Source organism: Desmodus rotundus, chromosome X (assembly GCF_022682495.2).
Source record: "Desmodus rotundus isolate HL8 chromosome X, HLdesRot8A.1, whole genome shotgun sequence".
Classification (NCBI taxonomy): Eukaryota; Metazoa; Chordata; class Mammalia; order Chiroptera; family Phyllostomidae; genus Desmodus; species Desmodus rotundus.
The window spans coordinates 98,854,995-98,875,445 of NC_071400.1; the positions used below are offsets into that span (position 1 = coordinate 98,854,995).

The 20,451-nt window shown below is 55.1% G+C and overlaps 1 protein-coding gene across 1 annotated transcript; it reads left to right on the top strand.

The window, feature by feature from the left end:
* The first annotated feature begins 9 nt into the window (after window positions 1-9).
* Window positions 10-18,903, top strand: LOC139440240 (patatin-like phospholipase domain-containing protein 4). Its single transcript, XM_071220300.1, has 7 exons — window positions 10-147; window positions 1,839-2,036; window positions 5,472-5,566; window positions 5,720-5,855; window positions 13,827-13,892; window positions 16,986-17,138; window positions 17,908-18,903. Exons 2-7 carry the CDS (start codon window positions 1,857-1,859, stop codon window positions 18,046-18,048), a joined length of 771 nt encoding a protein of 256 aa, XP_071076401.1. The 5' UTR covers window positions 10-147; window positions 1,839-1,856; the 3' UTR covers window positions 18,049-18,903.
* The last annotated feature ends 1,548 nt before the right edge of the window (window positions 18,904-20,451 follow it).

The window sequence follows — 20,451 nt, forward strand, 5'->3', positions numbered from 1 at the left end:
GGAGCTTTCGCCCGACTCAGATTTTACCACCCCTTTTGGCAGCGGAGTCACCTGGGAAGCTCAGACAGGTCATGCCGCCCGCCCAAGGCTGACTGAGGAAGTGAACGCTACCCAAAGCCGCAGCCCGGCCTTTCCAGGAACGCCTAGGTAAAAATCATAGGTAGGCCCTAAAAAGGGGCATGGCAACCAGCAACACAACGCGGTCCCTGGGGCCCGCCCTCTGAGACGGCGGGGGCGGAGACGAAGGGCGGGGACAAAGAACCAGTTCCGGGGAGCAGCCGCGAGGATAAACAAGCACTTCCGGTGCGCCGAAAACGTTCAGGGTCAACGCACCTGAGGTCTGGCCCGCAGGTGGCGCTAAGCCACCACAGGGTGTCCGAAAAATTCAGAGCTCCAAACGAGAGTCGACCCTTACCCGTACCCAGGGAACCCCGGGGTGCAGCGGCCCAATGCGCGCCGCCATGATGAGGCCACCCCCTTAAATAGAGCAGGCGGGGCCTCGCACACGCTCACGTCAGTGCGTAGCCCGCGCCGTAGGCGGGCCCCGAGCACGCCGAACTTGGTCCGGCCCTGGCGGGCGGGGTCTCGTTGAGTGACGGCCCGGCCCCGCCTTTCGGTTCAGGGGGGGCGTGTTGGGGCGTTCAACACGGAAGTGCCTCAAGCCTGCATGGGTAGGGCTGAGCGGGGCACTTGTAGGGACGGGCGAGGGGCGGGCCTCGGCCCCCTGGCGGTTGCTCCGGCGACGTGAGCGTCGGTTCTTTCCCCCCCACAGCCCTGTAATGGCGGGCACCTCCGTCCTGTCCCCAACCCCAGGCCGCGGGTGGACACTGGGCCTGCGTGGCCGGGGCGGGCCCCCTGGAGATTAAACACCCATTTCCCCACTTGCTCCATCTGCCGTAATTAAACCAAAACCCAGGCTCGGCTGCAACGGCTGAGATTCTGCCATCACAGGGCCCAAAGGTTTTAGGTTCCTGAAGTCGAAGCCTGGGCCAGGTGCCTATTACGATGACCCTGGAACTGGGGTCCTGGGCCCCTCCGAGGAAGCCCTACTGAGGGCCGAGTAGTGAGCAGCATCTTGGGGGCAGGATTTCATGCAAGGGGGGGATTCCTGTCCTCTGAGGGTTGAGCAAACAGTTCTATAGTTAGGCTTCCTACAGGTGTCACGTGGTGCGGATAACCTTTCTTTGAGCCTCCCGTGCCCTCGCCAGGCACGACCTCAGATTGTCCTAGGAAGTTTGGCTGTGAACTATATCACATTATTGAATAATTGCTCGTTGCATTATTGAATAATTGTGGGCATTCGTTTTTTAGTTTTTTTTTTTTTAAAGAGAAGTGGATGCTCCACAAATGGCAGAGGGAAGGGAGGGAGCAGGGACTTGTGTTTGAAATTGACTCATGCACTTGGAAAAACCAAATGTGTGAGCCATTGGGATTTGCTACAGTCTAATGATTTTACTTTAACACAAATGTAGCACTGCCGCGAAAAGTTTCAAAAGGTCGAGAAAAAAATAGCAAGTGCATTGCCAATCGGATTTATCCACCTCTCTCTTGCCAAGTAATTAAGTAGTTGATTGCATAATCTAATGAATGCATCCCATATTTATTCAGTAGATTGCATAAGCTACTGAACAAATGTGCAATGTTGTAACTTTTAATTTTTTTTTTTAACATTGGGTGAAGGTGAGAGATCGGGGGACGTTTCCTTGAAAGATTTGGGTGTTTAGGCTTTCCCTGAAAATGCTGTGTTTAGGTCAAAGCATTATCTATTAATACAAAGGCTTGGGAGGATGATTGGCATACGTTGTAGCGACTCACAGCATTTTTGTCTTTCTTGGGAGGCCTGTTTCCAAGCTGGAATGAAGCACATCAACTTGTCCTTTGCAGCCTGTGGGTTTCTGGGCATTTACCACTTGGGGGCAGCATCGGCCCTTTGCAAACACGGACAGAAACTGCTCCGGAACGTCAAGGCCTTCGCCGGCGCCTCGGCGGGATCCTTGGCTGCTTCCGTCCTGCTAACAGCTCCAGAAAAAATACAGGTAATTAAGTGTGTTAAGCAGACCGTGTTTCTCCGCCAGAAATTAAGCCTGAACAGCAAAGATGAACGTTAACTCGGAGTTAACTGCAGAGAAGTAAGCCTTTGCCTGGGAAACAAAAGGTTAAAACTTTTGGAGCGTAATCGCTAGGGACCTGGGCTGGGGCTGTGGAAAAGGCGATGATTAGGGGTGACAGGGAGACCGAAAATGTAATGCCCGGTTTTACTCTGGAATGTTTGTGGAATCTTAAGACTCAAGCTCTATTGCTTTCAAGGGAAGCATATTTCTTCCTTCTCCGAAACAGGGCCCCCTTTTTCCAGGCGGTGAACATGTGGCGGCTCCCTCTGCCACTTCCGATGCCCATTATACATTCAGTGGGGGCCTGTAATTTCTATTAAGTGGAGCGATATTAGAATTTAATTTGTTTCTCATTCTCACAGTACGAAGAAGCCCTGAATGCCAAGCAGTTTACCCAGAAGTAATAAAAACGAGCCTTCATTAAATATTTCATTGAATGCAATCGGTGTTTTAAAAATGTGTGTTCTGCTTCCAGGCATTGGTTACGCATCTGCTGACTTCCAGAGCCTGCTTTCTTTCCTTTCCTAGGTGCAGCGGGTCTGGGTTAACTCCTTGCACACCCAAGGGGCTCTGAAAACGGTCAAATCATGATGAACACATTCGTGCCCAACAACGAATTTAAGGGACATTTACATTTTCAAAAGTACATGTTACACATTAAACGTCGTGTTTGCAAATCTCTGCTGAGCTGCTTATAAGCGAGAAGCTGGATTTGAGGGCAGTTATGCAGAAATCCACTTACCCTTCCATTGAGTCTTTCTGGGACGCCTTCAAGGGCAGGTGAAGAAGTAAGGACTGCAGAGATCGCGCAGGCCGAGAACCCGCAGTCAGGGAGACCATAAGTCAAGTGCGCGGACTCCTTGCCAACGAGCAGACTAGACTGTCGAGGGTTCTCCCTTCCCAGCTGTGTTTTCCTTCGGAGGCAGGGGCTACTGCGGGTCATTTCCTGCACCGTGGTGCCGTCTTTCACAGGTGGGGAAAACCCTGAGCTTTGCACTTGGGCAGCCGTTGTTGCACATTTTCAGCCGGTTTAGAAATGTAATCACTGCGATTTAGGATGAACATAATCTGGAAATAGTGAAACAAGACAGCCTGAAATCCTGTGATGGTCACACATTCAGTGCTGGACCTGACCTGGGGACGCGAATCACCGTGTGTTCAAATCACGCTACCTGTTCTTCTTTAGTGTACGATGCCTCGGAGAGCCGTTTGCATCGTCTAATTGTGCCGGTACCACCTAAGAGTGAGTCTCTCCTACCGCGCCCATTGGAGGGTGGAAAGGAGACCTCATTTACCCAGGGCCTCCTCGTTTTCCCTTCACGGTAAACATTCAGCTCTTTGGCTTAAGGCTGTTGTATTTCTTTATACCATTTGAAACATATCTCTTGTAGGATGGCTTCCAGTTTTTCCAGCCAACTGTTTTCTGCCCACTCCGGTCCCTGGGAGCTCTGTTCTCGCCGATGGTGTGTGGTGTGAGCTCCTCCAGCTCTGCGGAGTTGTGACAAATAGGGGCATAATCAATCCCGTTCTGAGCGTACGCATGCATAATTCACAGGGGCACCTGACGCTGGTGTATTTTGGGGTACTAGGCAGATGGAGACGTTGCTAGGTAAAGAGCTCAGTGCGCAAGCCTGCTCTCGGCGTTCATAATTTGCAAGGCATGGCGAGACACAAGGGTGCCTGAGTCCGTTCCTTAGTAAGTTTCCAGTCTGCGCTGGGGTGTGTGTAACTGAAATTGATACAAGGCGACAGCTGAGTGCTGCCTAGCTTACTAGAAGGAGCACACGTATTTATTTGGGGGGCTGCCTTCTCACCTGGAAGCCTGCAGCAGCTCCCTGACAGGCGGGCCCACGTCCCCCTGCCTGCCTCCAGTCCAGCTACCTTGTAGCACTGCCCGTGCTTTGGCCCACAAGCGCCTCTGATGATCCTCTGCCCTACCTGCCCCCCACACCCGGCTCCCAGTCCGCTTGGGGTGGGGCCCAGCTTTCTGTGCCCTGTGTGACTTAGCCTGCTCCTTGCTCCCTGACGAGGAGGCCTCTCGGGTGTCTGCCGTATGTGGGGTGCTGTCACTGAGGTCTTTGCCTCCCGTCCGAACACCTCCATCTGCTGTCCAACTGCTATTCCTGTTGTCTGTCGCAGCCTGGACGTCAGGTTGGAGGGACGCCCATGGTGACCCGTGATGTAGGTTGGCACCCACGGGATTTGTTTTCTGCTCTGCTGCCACGAATGATAGCGGCTCAACACAGCACCTGTTTACTCTGTTATAGTTCTGGCGGGCACCTGTCTGGAAAGGTTTTGCTGAGCGAAGGTGAAAGGGCCAGCAGGGCCATGCTCCCTCGGGACGCCCTCGGGGACCGACTTTCCGATTCCTGCCTCTTCTGATTTCTCTCAATGGGCGCCTGCGTTTCCTGGCTCATGGCCGCTTCCTCCAGCTTGGGAGCCGTCATGTGGCATCTCCACACCTCTCTTCCACTGGACCCTGCTGCTTCCCTCTTTCACATGCAGGGACCCTTGTGCTGGTACTGGGCCCGGCTGGGTCACCTAGGGTCCCCTCTCCATCCCCTCGGGGCCTCTAACTAATCACCTGCATAAAGTCCCCATTGCCAGGGACCGTCCCATCTTCACAGGGCCTGGGGGTGAGGGTGTGGACCTCACTGGGTGGGGAGGGGACTGGGTTCTGCCTCCCTGACAGGTGCTTCCACAGTCCTGTGGGACCTGCTCACTGGGGCCGTCTCAAGTCTCGCGAGGGCGGGGATGTTGGACTCTCACTTCCGCCTAGTCCCCGTGCCTTGCCCAGTGCCTGGTGCCCGTAGGTTGCTGAATGGTTAATGAATATAAGCAAGACAGACCTGGGTTCAAATCCTGCCTGTGACCCTCATTTTTAAGGAGATATTAGGAAAGATACTTAGTCCCTTCAAGCCTATTTGCTTACCTGGGCGATTATGTGAAGAGGAGCAGACAGAGGCCCAATTTGGGGGTCCCAGTCTGCGGTGGTTGGTAGATCCATTCAGTCACTGGCAGCACCCAAGACTCATCCGCAAAGACTCGCATTCAGTGCTTGCGAAGGCCAGTCATCGGTCATCGGGACTCCTTCCTCTGGTGCCGGTGTTGTCGTGAACAGCCGGAGCTGTCGCCAAGGCCGTGGCATGGGGGCGGAGGAGGAGGTTTATTGTGTTGGACAAGTCTGCGGAAGAAATGTGCTCAACTGCAACCACAGCCTTCGGGAGACCCCCAGCTGTGGGCCACGCCGTTGGAGGGGGTGTAGAAAGGAAAAGGAGAACAGGTTGCATTGGAGAGAACACGGAGTCTGCTTGGGGTAGACTCAACGACGTAGAGTCACCTGTTAATTGTTTTCCTCAGGAATGCAACGAGTTCACCTACCAGTTTGCTGAAGAAATCCGAAGGCAGTCTTTCGGGGCAGCAACCCCTGGCTACGATTTCATGGCCCGCTTGAGGTACGTATGTAAATATATCGTCCACAGTCCATTGTCCGCAGAGCGTGTGGAGGCTGTGCTGAGCCCACTCTTCCTAGATCGCGGCTAGCTCAGCCCAGCTGGCATTCACAAGTAGCCCGAGGCGAGTGACGCGGGTCCCGTGTTCTTCCCCAGAAGCGGGATTGAGTCCATCCTCCCTCCCGACGCCCATGAGCTGGCCCAGCACCGACTACACGTGTCCATCACCAACACCAGGACCCGAGAGAATCTTCTGGTCTCCAGTTTCTCCTCCAGGGAGGACCTCATCCAGGTAACGCATTTCCTGTTGGAGGGCTAGGGCAGGCGCCCACGTCAATACTTCTCACGGGCACGGAGCACCGGCCCGTTCTTTAGACGCCGCGTGTGCTGTCGTGCCTGCAGTGCGGCGTGCTCACTGAACGGTGTAGGGGGTGAGTGCACCCACCCCCCACCTGCGGCGCACGGCTGCCGCGGCCCCTGTACCAGTTCTGCGTTTCTCTCGCGATGCTCAGCAGCCTCCTGTGTATTCCGGGAGGCGGGCCACCTGTGCAGTGTAGAAGCGATACGTCGGTCCCTTACATTAACGCAGCTAATCGTGAAGTTTAAGTAAGACTCTGAACGGGGACTCTGTGCTTGGGTCCTGCCCCGGCCCTTCTGTGAATCAGGAGGGACAGGTGCACCTGCTTCCCGTGCGTTGCTTTTTAACGGAAGGGACCTGGGTGGAAGGGTTTACGGGACCGACCCGCGGTCAGGCTCATTGCCAGTGGGGACAGGCTGTGGAACCCAGGTGTCAGCTTCTCAATTCCAGGGTCCCTTTGGTTGTGAGGCCCTACTTGCTATCCAAACGCATCGGAAAGTTGGTTGGTTGAGAATTCACCATGTCAGCAAAATACTTGGGCCTCTGATGCTCAAATGACTATGTGCTCGGTAAGGGAGCACGTGATGTTTTTATCCGCTGAGAAGGGCGTGCTTTTCTTAGGGAAGACGGGCAGGTTTTCCTTTCTTTCCCCTCTGTGGGGATGACGGTGCACGGCCGGTGACACGGAGAAGGCGTGTTTGCATACAGGACGCGGTGTGCGCTGAGCCTGGGCCGTCTGAGCCCCACCTGATTTGGATGAGGAACGCATCGGTTCTCACTGCTGGATCTTGCTGCTTGACGTTCACTATTTGAAGGACATGGCTCAAAACATCTCAGGAAATGTCGAAGTGACGAGGAGCACTACTTCGCGCTTTACGCGACTAGAGTATTTGCGATTGGTACCCTGCTCCCGCCAGCCGCTCACTGATGCGTTCCGAGACGTCGCCACGATGTTTCTGTCATCTTATTCGAACCCGATGTAGACGGACGCATGATGAAGGGGGGCTGGGCAATCATGCCTGAATGATCGCGGGCAGTCAGTGCCCATACAGACCCATGAGGCTTCCCACGTGTCGAAACCCTGCTTCTGGTGTGAGTGGCAACAAGCCTGCGGGTCCCAGGGTCCTAAAAAGAGGGGAGTCCCTTCCCACTGGGCCTGTGCTCGGCCGCCCTCTGTGCAGCTGTTCCCATAACCCGTCCCCATGGGCTCGTCACTATTCAGCCCGCTCCGTACGTCACAGCTTTGTGTGCTTAGGTTCTACTGTCCGTCCGCCTCCACAGAAAAGCGAGCTCCCCGGAGGCACAGAGGCAGAGTGGCCGTCTTCTGTCTGCTGCGCTGTCCCAGCCCCTGGCACGGCGGCGGCTCCATCAGGACGTGTTCTGTGAATGAACACGCCCAAACGAATGAACGAGCCCAGGTGGCCGCTGTCCAGCGGTGTAACGTAAAAGGAACAGAGCCCAGAGCCCGGATCCTGCATGCGCGGTGACCTGCACACAGTCTCCCAGCGGGTCAGCGGCTGGCCGGCCGGGCCTGCACCCCAAGCCTCTGACCATCTGCGTGGTCCCACCGCGCACTGGATGGGAGGCCCTTGTCTCTGCTCCTTGTATGTGGGAATGTGTGTGCGGAATGACAGCCCCCAAGGCTGTCCACTCCCGTCCCCGTCCCCAGCTCCTGGGAATATGTCACCGGACATGGCCAGAGGGATTTCGCAGGTGACGCTCTGTGCTGAGATAAGACATGATTCTGGATGACCGGGGTGGGCCCACGCTAAGTCCTTACACGGGGACGTGTTTTCTGGATTGCCTGCCCCCTTGCTGCTTCTGAGACGTGGGTGTGCCCACGGGAGGACAGCACACAGGCTTCTAGGAGCTGCGGGGCCCTGTCCCTGCCTGCCAGCGTGACGCAGGGGCCTCCGTCCAGCAGCTGCTGCGGGGGCACTGCCGCACTGTGAGGGAGAAGGACCCAGAGTGCCCCCAAGCGCCCAGGAAGGACGGCAGCCCTGCTGAGGCCCGCGTGAGCCCGCGCCAGCCTGCAGCCTGCCCACATCAGGGTCGCAGATGCGGGCATTTAAGTCTCTGAGTCCCTGGTAGTCAGTTGTAGCAGCACCAGCAAACTCTCGCAACAAGTAAACATGCTTTCCTCTGGTTCCCTTTGTTTTGGGTAATAACTATTCAGAAAATTGGGGTAATTACTCGAGTTCATTGAACAGGAGAGAAGTAGTCGGCGCCAACGTGTAATACCTTGTAAGGAGAATAATTGAATAATTAGCAGTTATCCTGGGTTATACAAGAAGCATTTTTCCATGTTCCGTGGAGCGCTCTAACCTTATTCAGAACTGAAAGAAGGAAGGGTGCATGGTTCCTTGATGGCAGACGGTGGCTATAAAAAGGTGTGAAATATATGCCAGAATACTCTGAAGCATTCAGCTCCGAAGAATAATACTGGGTGGAGACCAGGCGCAGGGAAAAGAGAAGCAGGAGGGGGCAGGGAATGACCCCCCTGTGAGTGAGTAGTGACATTGTCAAGCGGAAGTGCTCTCTGTCTGAACATGAGGCCAGTGGGAGCATTTGTCAGCACTGGCACGGCCGGAGGACTGGTGTTCCGACCACCCTAGTCAGGGCTGGGGGAGAAGAAAGCTGCCGGCCAGCCCTTCCCATCCTCAGGTGGAGCCGGGAGGGTCTGAGGTCCCACAGCCAAGAGGAGAAGCAGTTCTCAAGGAGAAGCTTGAGTCTCTGCGCAGCCCTACACCCCTGCCCGGCACAGCGGCCTTGGGTTTCCGGAAAGTCTGTAGATGAGAGAGAGAGAGAGACAGTGAGACAGTGAGAGAGAGAGACAGAGAGAGACAGAGAGGTTGATCAAGATTAAGGCCAATGTCGAGAAGGTCAGCCTCCACTGGCAGCCAGTCAAGGAACATGGGCGAGCCGTAAGCCCTGGCGATGCTAATGACCCCGCTGCATTTTATATGTATTTCCATCATGAGCTCATTTATTCCCTTCCTCACTGCTAGGCTCTTCATTATCCACCAGCTGCCGGTACCGTTCATTACAGGCAGGGTGTCGGTGTACCTGGACATCCAACTGGAATGCTGTCACTTCGAGTGTGTGTGTGTGAGTGTGAGTGAGTGTGTGTGTGTGTGTGTGTGTACTGTAAGTCCCTTCCTGATGCTGTCTTGGGTGGTTGCTTCCTGTCCATTTCCCCGGGCGCACGTCCAGGCCCGTTGCTGCCCGACAGTGGCCTCTGGGACTTGCCGTGCCGGAGCCTCCGTTTTCTCAGCTGTGCAGTGGCCGTCATACGCCGATCAGGGTGACTGTGGATAGTGCATTGAGACGAGGGTGACAGGTGTGTCCTAAACAACCACGCCGTACGGGCATGTGGGACGTGCCCAATATTTCGTAAACGGTGAACAAGTAACAACCAGCCACATGCATGACTGGTCAGCGCCCTCTTTTACGCCTTCCTCCTTGTCTTCATTCCTGACCGCCGCGCTAACCCACGGCTGTCGGATCTCTGCGTGTGCTACCCTCTCTGGCCACACGAACACATTTGATCTGACACCTCTTCACCACTGGCCTTCTTTTTCCGGCGTTGGTGTGAGGGTCCCTACTGAAATGATAAGAAGTGACTTCGCTTCTGGTGGCGTGACAAAAATGCTCTTTCGTTGGATGGCTGCAGTGATAGCTGGTCATTTTCTGACAGCCTAGTGGACCAGTGATGTGGTCCAAAGATGCCTTTCGTTTGGGGTGGCTTTTCCAGTCTCCCGGGTCTCACGTCCACCGTGACTGCGCTGAGCGCTATGGACTGGCAGTTTGTTCCCTCCCAAACTCACACATTGAATCCCAGCGGCCGTGAGCTGGGGTTGGGAGGGGGGCTTCTGGGAGGCCATGGGGTCCTGAAGGTGAGGCCTCAGGAATGGGGTCAGGGCCCTCCTGAAGGATACCCCAGCGAGCTGTCATCCTTTTGCTACGTGAGGACACAGACAGACCCCGGATCTCAGCGGCCCCTAAATGTGCCCACCCCTCGATCGTAGCCTTGCAGCCTCCAGAACCGTGAGACATAAGTGTCTGAGTGGCTTATGAACAGCAGTCTCTGGCATTTCACTCCAGCAGCCTGGAAGGCCTAAGACAGGGAACAGGTTCGCGGAGGAACTGTCAGGAACACGTGTGGGAGTGGCCTGAGCAGTGGGGGACGGGCAGAGGCCCAGAGACACGGGAGGTCCCTGCTGGGAAACCCCCCACTGCTGTAGACGGTTCTGGGGAGGAAGGACCAGAAGAGAGCGGGACAGCACTGCCACCCGTTCGGACGATGCTGAGGGGTCTCGGCATCGTAGTGGTGGGAACAGGAGTGCTAAATGGCATTCCGAGGGTGTCCCACACGGAACCGAGGAGCTGTTTCAGACGGTGGAGAATATGCCGTCCCTGTTATAAATGGGCACAAGCGCAGCTGCATCGTGCTCCTGCCCTAGCCTCCTGTGGAAGGCCGAGTCGGCGAGACGTGAAATTGGACATTTGACGAGGCCGTCCGTGAGCAAAGAGTTGAAGGAGTGGCCTGGGTTCCCTTGACTGCTTATGGCAAACTGCAGGAAGAGCGAAATGGCTTCAAGATGGAATGGTTCATCAGAAGCGAGGCCGCATGTAAAGATTTGGAACAGTCTTCAGCCTGTCCTTCCGGGAGAAAACAGAACGAGAGAGCTTGTTGAGAACGGAACGGGAGGAGTGTGGCCATGTGGTCACGTACCCACTGGCTGAGGGGATGAGTGCACCTTCTACACCAGGCAGGACCTCCTGTCCCAGACGGCAGAAGGATGGTCCGAGCACTCAGACATGGTGAGGCAGCCCTCCCGGCACAGGGCCACTGTGGGCACCCCCACTAGAGCAGTGCCCAGCACAGCCACGAGGCTGGGGCCACCCCGGCACCCTGGAACCCGGACCAGAGAGCAGCAGCACGCCGTGGTTGCGGTCCTGCGGCCCTCAGGCAGCAGCGCGCCGTGGGGGCTGAACACTTTCCACAGGCACCTCCTCATTTCTTTACTTCTGCACCCTTCCCGCATTGTCCCCTGAATGGATGGCCACGTATGTGTGTTCCGCAAATCATCTCACCTGTTTTAAGTTCCAGTTCCCATTCTGGGCTATTTTCCCTGCCCCGCCCCCCCCCCCTCCCCCCAGAAGCAAAGTGCAATCAGGAAACCCAAGCTCATTTTAACGTTCGTCTTCAGCAGAGCGTCATCAGGGAGGCGCATCTTTGTTTCAAATAGCCGCTGAGCACCAGGACTTTGCAAGGCGCCATGCAGGAGTGGTAGCGGGCCTCCACTTGTCCAGTTGGGCGCGGATTGCTGAGTTGTCTGCGTTCAAAGGGGATGCCAGCGTGTGCCGGAATGGTCTCTTGGCAGGCATGCGTCCTCTTGGATGCGTACGCCCAGGAAGCTTCCGCAGAACGGTGTCCCTCCTGTGAAGAAGCGCCCTGTCCCCGTTGCTAAAGGTCCTCAAGTTCCGTGCGCTTAGTGGAACACTCGTGCAGCAAGACCCCACGTGTAGCTGCCGGAAGGTGAGGGGAGGGCAGAGTTTCAGGTGGGGCATTATCTTGGGAAGACTGGGCAAGAGAAATTTGAATCTGCCTTTGAGTTCCAACCACACCAGGAGGTTCCGAATAAACAGCCAGACTCTCATTAAACGCCACAGTAAAGTTTAGGCATAACCAAAACTGGTCGGGAATTTATTCTCTAAGGAAGCCCGGCCACGTGCTTTTCTGAACAGCCCCGTTGTATAGACTGTGCGATGAAGTGAGCCTGTCAGCACCTGGATTGTAGGTGCACTTGACCGTGTCTGACACAGTTGCTCCAGGAAGTCACTGACTTTTATTTCTATCATCGTGTGTTTAGTAAGAATGAAGCAAAACCCCCATCTACGGTTTCACATTTGGGGAATGCCTAAAGTGCTGGCCCAGGGGATGAGGCCTGCAAGGCAGGTCCCTGCTCTCTGCACCAGCGTCCTCAACCTCGACCTGGCTGTGTGTCCGCAGGTGAGGGTCCAGGCTCAGTCAGCCCCACTGGGAACCCCTGCTCTAGACGTACTGAGATTTCTTGGGGAGAACGAGTCCACTGGGAAGACAATGAGACAGGTAACAGCACAGGCTCAGGGATAACATTTTGTTGAGGGGCCCTGGAAGGTCAGTCCGTGTCTCCTTCTATAGAAGAGACAGCAGTGAGCGCACTGTGGATGAGAGAAGCCGTGTAGTTCTTGAGTACGGAAAGCTAATTTCCCCCGAACTTACTCTGATAGACAAACCGGCGGCCATCAGCAGAGCAGGCTGAGCCGGGACGGAACAAACGCATTGATTCGGAGATGACAGGTGTGTCCCGTTCCCTGCATTCTTCATGTCATTTGTGAGGTCTCCTCCTGTCACTGTCTGCAGGAACGTCATGGCGTAGCGTTTTCATCCAAACGCTTCAGAAGAGCCCCAAGCATTGACTTGCGAACCTGACATTATACTTTGACACGGGGGAAAAATAAGCCACTTAATTCTGGTTCGATGGGGAGGATTTTTTTTTTTTTTTAAAGGAGGGCACATGTGTGTGTGTGCGGCGTAGAGAAATAAATCACTGTATTTGTACAGCGTTGGTTCTTTGCACACCTCTCAGTACCCTGAATTCACAGTGCGTACGCTGCCGGCCTATTCCTCCAGCAATGTGGGGGAATTGTCGTCGCTTCTCCCCTGTGGAGGTGGGGTGGGAGGCACCAGGTGTCTTCATCCCCCCATAGAGAAGGGCCGACCCTGACACGTGTTGGGTCCCACTCTGTGGAGGGTTCAGCGAGCGTGTGAGGACAGGCACACCCTTTCCTCTCCGTGGGCTTGGGCAGCGAGGAGCCAGGACGCCGGCAAGGGCGGCCCTGCACCTGGGAGCTGACGCCACCGAGTTCTAGCACACGATGCGGAAGGCAGTGGGCTCCCGCTGTGTGAGTGTGGCTTTTCCTGTGGCCATCGCGCCATGCCGGGGACTGGCTGTGTCCGTGGTCTCACCTCGGAGTAAACAGCCTTTGAGAGCAGAGCTCAGAGTACCCTCCCAGTTCTCAGTCATTTTGAACAAGTGATTCACGAATCTGTTTGGGGCCCTAATGCATCTGCAAATATAGGGGAAAAGAAACCCCTCACGAACTCCGACAGTAAACAGCCACAAAGTCTTCGCTTATCGGTTGAAAGACTGTGGCTTAAATGTTCACTTTTCCACCTAGAATGCCAGCAGTTCAGAAGCTACACTGCCAAACACGGCGTGTCCCTGTCGGGAAAGCTCCCAGAGCCCAAATCCTGCAGGAAGAAACGGTCATATTTAAACCGCAAGCTTTGCGTCTTTGTCCATGCAAGATAAAGAACAAGTCTTGTCCCTGCCCCCCACTCCCACCCCGCCTCATGAGGTCTGCAGGCCACGCTGCCCGCACAGAACACCTGTAGCTGCCTGAGCAGCACCTGGCGGCAAGAATCACCACCCCTGAGCCGCAGGTTCCTGGGACAAGCACAGCGGTCCGTACCTCCAGAAAACAGGGCCCGACCCTGAAATCGTCTTGACAGCATGTGAGAGAAAACACCAGGGGTAGCTCTTTCACAGCTGGCCATACCCAAGAATGTAGACCTAACTGGGCTTTCATCTTGGCCTGAAAATGCCGGTGGTACTCAGGGGGAATGAGCGGAGTGGTGGGAAACACCGAGTTGTCCACGGTCTTTGCAGATGGGCACCGGGATCATCTCCGTCAGCGCGTCCCACTGTGCATTCGTGGTACACGGAACCCGTGTGACGGTGACGGCAGTTCTCCTGTGTTTTACACGGTGTGGAATCCTGCGGCAGAGGGCACGCCGGGGCTGTCGGCGGGGTGTGAGGGCCTCTGCTCACGGGCTGCTTCTCTGTCTCCTTGCAGGTGCTGCTGGCGAGCAGCTTCATTCCCGTGTATGCGGGGCTGCGGCCGGTGGAGCACAGAGGGCAGGTAACCACCGCCTCCCCCCTGGCGTGCTGTCCGTGCGTGCCGCATGAATGCGGCCCCTTCCAGCACGCCGTTGTGGAGTTACCCGTGCTGCGGGCGCCCACATTCCATCCTTTTTGTAATGGAGTGAACGACCTTCTTCCTAAAACAGGCCGAGTCACAGTGCCTTCTGTACATAGCGAGGCGCAGGACTGAGCTGTCAGGGCAGGAAAGGCATCCGGGCAGGCACACCTGCTCCCCCAAATCCCGCTCCTCCCTGCAAACCCCTCCACCCCAGGGCCCTGCTGCGAAGCAAGCCCCCTCCTCCTTCCTGCACTTACCCGTGGGTTTGATGCGGGCAGCTCTCTGCATGCTGGGCTGCCGCTTACGGAGGGAGGCCCGGCGTGCCAGACACGGTCAAGGGCAGCATCCCCCACAGGCAGCTGCTCCAGGCACGCAGGCCTGTGAGATCAAATCCAGTGTCTGTCACACTGGTGCCGGAGGTGTGCGACACACACCAGAGAGGCGCCTTCTGTCCTCACGTATGGAACACGGAGGAGGGGACGCACTGTAAAGCCAGGTTCAGTGTCCACCGCACACAGCAGAGACATGCATTGCTAACCGCAGAGTGTCCTGGAACACGTACCAGAATTTCACGTATGCACGAGATAAATAGTGTCTAGTTCACCCATAAGCAAGACCAGGCACATGTTGTCCACAAATAAACACCATTTGTTTTATACATGCACAGTATATATTTAGTCTCAGTTCGTGAATGAAAAGTGTTTAATGCCTGCCATTCAGGTCCTTTGGGGCCCAGCAAAGTGTCCCTGCCCAGGAGGCCACGTCTCACAGCCCCAGAATCGACTTTCCCAAACCGCCTAACGGATTGGCCTTGGGAATTGTCCCCGAGCTGATCTTGTCGTTACTGGCGGTTTTCTTCCTTCGAGCTCTCCCGGCCCTTCCAGGCTGTTTCTGTGCTCTCTGCACGGCTGTGGGCCCGGGCTGGCCTGTCTGGGGTGGCGGTGTGCAAGGACCGGTGGGGCGGCCGAGGCCCAGAGATGGTACGTCGCTGCTCGGTCTGGGATGCTCAGATCACGGCTAGGCGTGTGCCCTGGCGGGAGGTGGAGCCCACGACCCTTTGGTGTACTGGACGGCACGCCCATGCACTGAGCACCTGACCAGGGCGAGTGTTTCTGCTTTTCACCTGGAGACTGGCAGGCTGGGCTGGGTCTGGGGCAGCCGGCAGCTCTGCACACTTCCTCACGCCCCCTGGAAAGCTGCCTTCTCCCTCGCCGCTAATCCTATCCGAGCAAGCTCACAAGAGCCAACGCAGTTCGGAAACACGATGTCCTGCAAGAGCAGTCATGAGCTCCCAGGACATCGGAACACTGCACCTCGGCCACCCAGGGGGCCTCTCGTCCTCGAGTCGGACGGGCCACGTGCACCTGACTTCAGTTCCGTGACGCAGGGCGCGCCCTTTCAACTCCCCTCGCAGAGATCTGCGCAGATTCTGCGTCCTGTCGCGTGAGACGTTCTGTGGAGACTAAGAGAGAGAAATGTGGGAGGTGCCTCTTTCCCCACAGCACCCCACCCCCACTCCCACCAGTATGAACTTGCTCCAGGAATCCGTATCCATGCCCAAAACAACCAGAAAACAAGAAACAGGCCAAAAAGGAAGCAAAAGAAAAGACGCTCTGGTATAATAAGGCACAGAACCAGATAACTTGGGTTCCCCTTATTTATGGTAACCCCCCTTTCCCCCCGTTTATGTAACCACATACACCCACACCAGCATATGTTCACACCCACTTCCCATACAAAACCGTGCAAATATGGGTGTGTTAAATACACACAAACACACAGGGATATGAGTGTCCGAATAATACACCTAATTCTATAATAAATGGGCATTATGTTCTTTCAGAAACACTGACAATACACAGATTGTCCAGGTCAGGTTCATTTCCAGCTAATCTACCTATGTTTTCGCCCCCAAAATGCAGTTCCCTCCAAACATGCGTTGCAGCCCATTTCCACTATTTATTTCCTTTCAGAGAGCTGGTGGCTGGCCAAGGCCACTGTAGACAATGGAGTGCCCGTCCTTCAGTCCCCAGCCTTAGAAATAAAAACAAGTAAGAAAGACATTTAAAAGGAGAGAGAGAGAGAGAGAGAGAGAGAGAGAGAGAGACACCTTAGAAAAAGGGAATGAATTGTTTTCAGTTCAGAATATTGTGTCCTAACCCATTCCTGCCTCCTCGCTCTGCCTTTGGGTTCAGAAGCCGGGCTTTGCCTTCCTATGCCACATTTTCAATGTTCAAGGAAAACTCGGCAGGCCACCTGCTCAGCAGAGGTTTCCTGCTGACGGGTTTTCAACCATTCCCAGACCCTGTTTTTTGTTTGTTTGTTTTGCATTTCAACTGAAGGATCTTTCCCGTGAGAGAGAGATAACTAGGGGACCTTGGACTTGAGTCTTGTGGGCGTGTTCATTTACTGTCGGAGCTGAGTGTGTTAATACCCAGCTCAGGGACGGATTGGGACTCTGCTGCCTGGAATACACAGCATGACCAATATTGGGTTTCTTCGGCTGTCTGCCCCTAGCACACAGTGCTGCAGAAGCCTCTAGAAGCTTCTCTCCCCTGCTCTGTCAACCTGTCTCCTTCGGGTGCAGTCTGCAAGTGCAGAAAACGCTGCTTCCCAGTTCTCACAGTGACAATGCAATGTGCTGTGGTGGAGGGAGGTTTGTTCAGTGTTGGGCGTAACCGTGGCTCTCCACGTGGATTGAGGCATAAACGTGGCTCTCCACGTGGACTGAAGAACGCACCCCACTGAATGACACGTAGCTGTGATGTGTGCGCAGTCCTCAGTAAAAGCTGACGTCCGTCTTGTTGGACATAATCGAGTTAAAGCTTCTGAACAATTGGCCAGGTCCCCCCATTCTGTCACGTTCTTTCGGGTGGGTGTAAGGTGTGGGTACGCACATACCTTTTGCTTTCAAAACAAAAACCCGTATTTGGATCGGTCCCAGAAATGGTGATTTAAGAGCGAGTCCAAGGCAGGGTTGTGGAAGAAGCAAAGAGCCCTTGCCGGCGCTGACGGGGCTCTTCCTCTCCACAGAAGTGGGTGGACGGGGGCCTCACCAACAGCCTCCCCATCCTGCCTGTGGGCCGCACCGTGACCATCTCGCCCTTCAGCGGGCGGCTGGACATCTCCCCGCAGGACAGAGGGCGGCTGGACCTGTACCTCAACGTCACCAATCAAGACATCACGGTGAGTGTTCACGTGCGCGGATATGCGAAGCCTTTTTACCTGTCTGCGCGGTTTGGGAAGCCTGCTGCTGAGTTTATGTACAAATTACGTCCTCTCGGTAGTGTCTCTTCTAATACTTTGCCACATGCTTCGTGCGCATGGACCTTCGTGCTTACACACTACGAGTGAGTCACTCCTCTACAGTGTAACAACTACCTGTTGGGGAAGCCGTTTCTCCTTGCTCACTTCTCTTTCACGTGAATAGACGTGGCAGGATGTTAGTGAAATGGGAAGCCAGGCCGTGTCCTTGTTTACAAGGTGGCCGGACTCAAGTGTATAAAAATACGGGAGAGAACCTTTGGGTCTCCACGGAGTAATTTCCGTGGAGATGTCCATTCCTTAACCCAGCTGCCAACAGGGGGTGCTGCTGTCAGTGGGAGGCGTTTGCCAGAGCCTGCAGACGGCTGTGGGCGTTGCATCAGGGAGGTGCTCTTGGCACCACCCGGCAGGGGAGACCCGGGATGCTGCTCAGCACCCCACAGTGCCCAGGAGAGACCCTCCACACAGAGGCATCTGGCCCAGAACGTCGATCGTCCCAAGGCTGAGAAACGGGCGGCATCATCTCATCTACGGGTGGCGTGCACGGCTCACGTTCACTGTTTTCCTCCTAGTCCTTTCTTTATCTCTGCTCCGAGCACCCGTGACATGCCGGGAAAGCTCAGGTCTCAGAGCAAACGTACATGCACTTACCCTGTGCTGTGCTAGAGCTGCTTGTGTCCTTCTGTCCTAGCTGTCCGTGGCCAACCTGGTGAGGCTCCAGCAAGCCCTTTTCCCCCCAAGCAAGAGGAAAATGCAGACCCTGCACCAGCGCGGCTTTGCCGACGCTGTCCAGTTCCTGCTGAGGGAGAACTGGTTCGAAGACAGCGCCTGAGCGTCTGCACGGCGAAGCACCTGTCAGACGGTTTGGATGCGGGTTTGCAATTCAATACTTGTTAAATGTCAGACGTCTGTCCAGTCTATTCCTCTTTGCCATGCTTGTCGTTCTTTTTAATAGTTCAATGTTTCCTCGGTGCAAGGGAATATGAGGCGTTTCATTAGAATTGGGCCACGCCATTGGGTAGAACTCAGGTGACAAAACGTAAACAGGTAAACTGCAAAGCGCGAAGAGCCCCGCGGGCCAGGTCGTCTTCTAAACAAGCACTGAACCCAGCACCCAGCACGCCCGCTCACTTGTTCTGGTCCCGCCACGGCACACGATGCCAGCTCTTCCGGGACCCGAGCAGCTGGCCTGTCCCTCGGAGGAGTCGTGTGTGCGCGTCACACTCACTCACGTACGCTGGCTTGAATTTTAGTTCTGTTTTTATAGGGCTTCGCCCAGCACGGACTCTAGATTACGAAGAACATTTAGAAGCAAACCCGTTTGTAATGGCACGCCCTTCATTGTCATGCATTTGTCTGCTTTCCCACCGGAACCCATCCCTTAGATCAGTTTTGTGGTTCCTAACAGCCCGAGCCGCACAAGTGTGGTCCCGGAAACCCGGACTGCTGCCTCTCCTTCCCGCGCAGTTACGCACAGACCACGGCACAGCAGCGCTCCCAGTCTCGCGGTGCGGTGAAAACTTCCCGTGCTGTAGTCTGGCTGGGGTGGCTCAGTGGACTGAGCGCCAGACTGTGAACCAAAGGGATCAATTCCCAGGCAGGGCACACGGCTGGGTTTCGGGCCAGGTCCCCAGGAGGGGGTGCATGAGACGCAACCACACATTGCTGTTTCTCTCCCCCTCTTTCTCCCTCCCTTCTCTTCTCTGTAAAAATAAATAAATAAATAAAAATTTAAATAAAAAAAAAAAATTTCCTGTGTTGTTTCACTGACTGCCATGAGCTCCAGGGGTCCTGTCTTCATCCTCACGTCTGTTTAGTCCCTCAACAGGTCACCTTTGATCCTGGCCGGTGAATGCTCTGTTTGTATGATGGTTTAATAAATTCCACGTCGATGCCTCTCCGAGCAAAGACAAATCTCCATGCACTAGGCCTTTTAAAAGCCTTTGGTACCTACGGCATACGCCTTTCCGCACGCTGGTGGCTGGTGGCTTCCTTGAAGGACCTTGTAGGGCCATCGACAGATGTGGGGAAGTGGGGCCGCGTCGTGCGGTGCTTTCCCTGCGGCTGCGGCGTTCTGCGGGGCTGTACCCAGCTCTCACGGAAGGCGAGTCCACGCTGCTCCATGCTGCTGTGACTGCGGGTGCCCTCACGCTCGGCGACTGATGGCAGGCGGGCGCTCCCTGCAGGCTCTGCTGTCTCACGGGGACCTGCACCCCGGGGCGCTGTGGCCTGCTGTATGGAAGAGCGGAAGAGGCTTCCTCAGCCACATCCCATGCCCACAGCTCAGACAGGTCCCACCGCCCTGTTGGGGCAGTTTCCTGAACGTCTTTGCATCTGTCATTAAGAATTTCATTCGTCATTTTTCTCTCTTTTTTCTTTCCAACACCACTCTTGACCTTGTAACTGTGGTAACCCACTGCTTCCCTTGACAATTAGAGAATATCGATTTGGTTTTCAAGTTAAATCAGAAAAGAGCACACAGTATTCAAAAAATACCAAAACTGTTGCGTGTGAGGTTTGCAATCTTGGACGGAGCACGGGAGTAGCAGAAGCTTGCGAAGGCACAGCTGTCTGGCTCTCGGTGACTGCAGACGGATATCACACGTGAAGTGGCCGGCTTTCGGTTAGCCGGCTTCTCACTTTTCCCTGCTGATTCAGGCTGAGGCCGAGGAAACCATGTGATACAGGCGTGAGAGGTCACAGAACTTGGAATTTACATGGTGCCCTTAGCCAGAGTCGCCCCAATACATCGCTGTTTAAAACACACGTGTAATTACTTCCCTTTTACATGTATGAATATTGATCACGCAGACCCCTTCGTTACACAGCCGAGGAACCGGGCATTAGGGAAGGTTAGGGTTTTGAGGTGGTTCTCGCCTAAGCTGTGTCTACACTGTAGCAAAATAAAACTGACAGTTGAGGTCATTATCCACCTAAGTCAAGGCAGGAGGACAAGCCGCGGTGGCCGAGCGGGGAAGACGGGGGCGATCATAGCTGTTATTCATATTGTTATTTGCAGAGTGCCGTTTACTCGGCTGCGTTTGCCACGGCATTGCTGAGCTCCGCTCTTCATTTTGCCTCTGGGAGAGAACGCAAGGCTTTGCTCACTCCGTGCTAATACGTGTATTTAAGTTGTCCTCTCGTATGTCCCCTCTGGGTAATTTCCTCTGCTCTTGACTGACGCAAGGAAGGCAAACGTGTCACTCAGTCCTTTCCGCGCCGCGGAGAGCGTTTC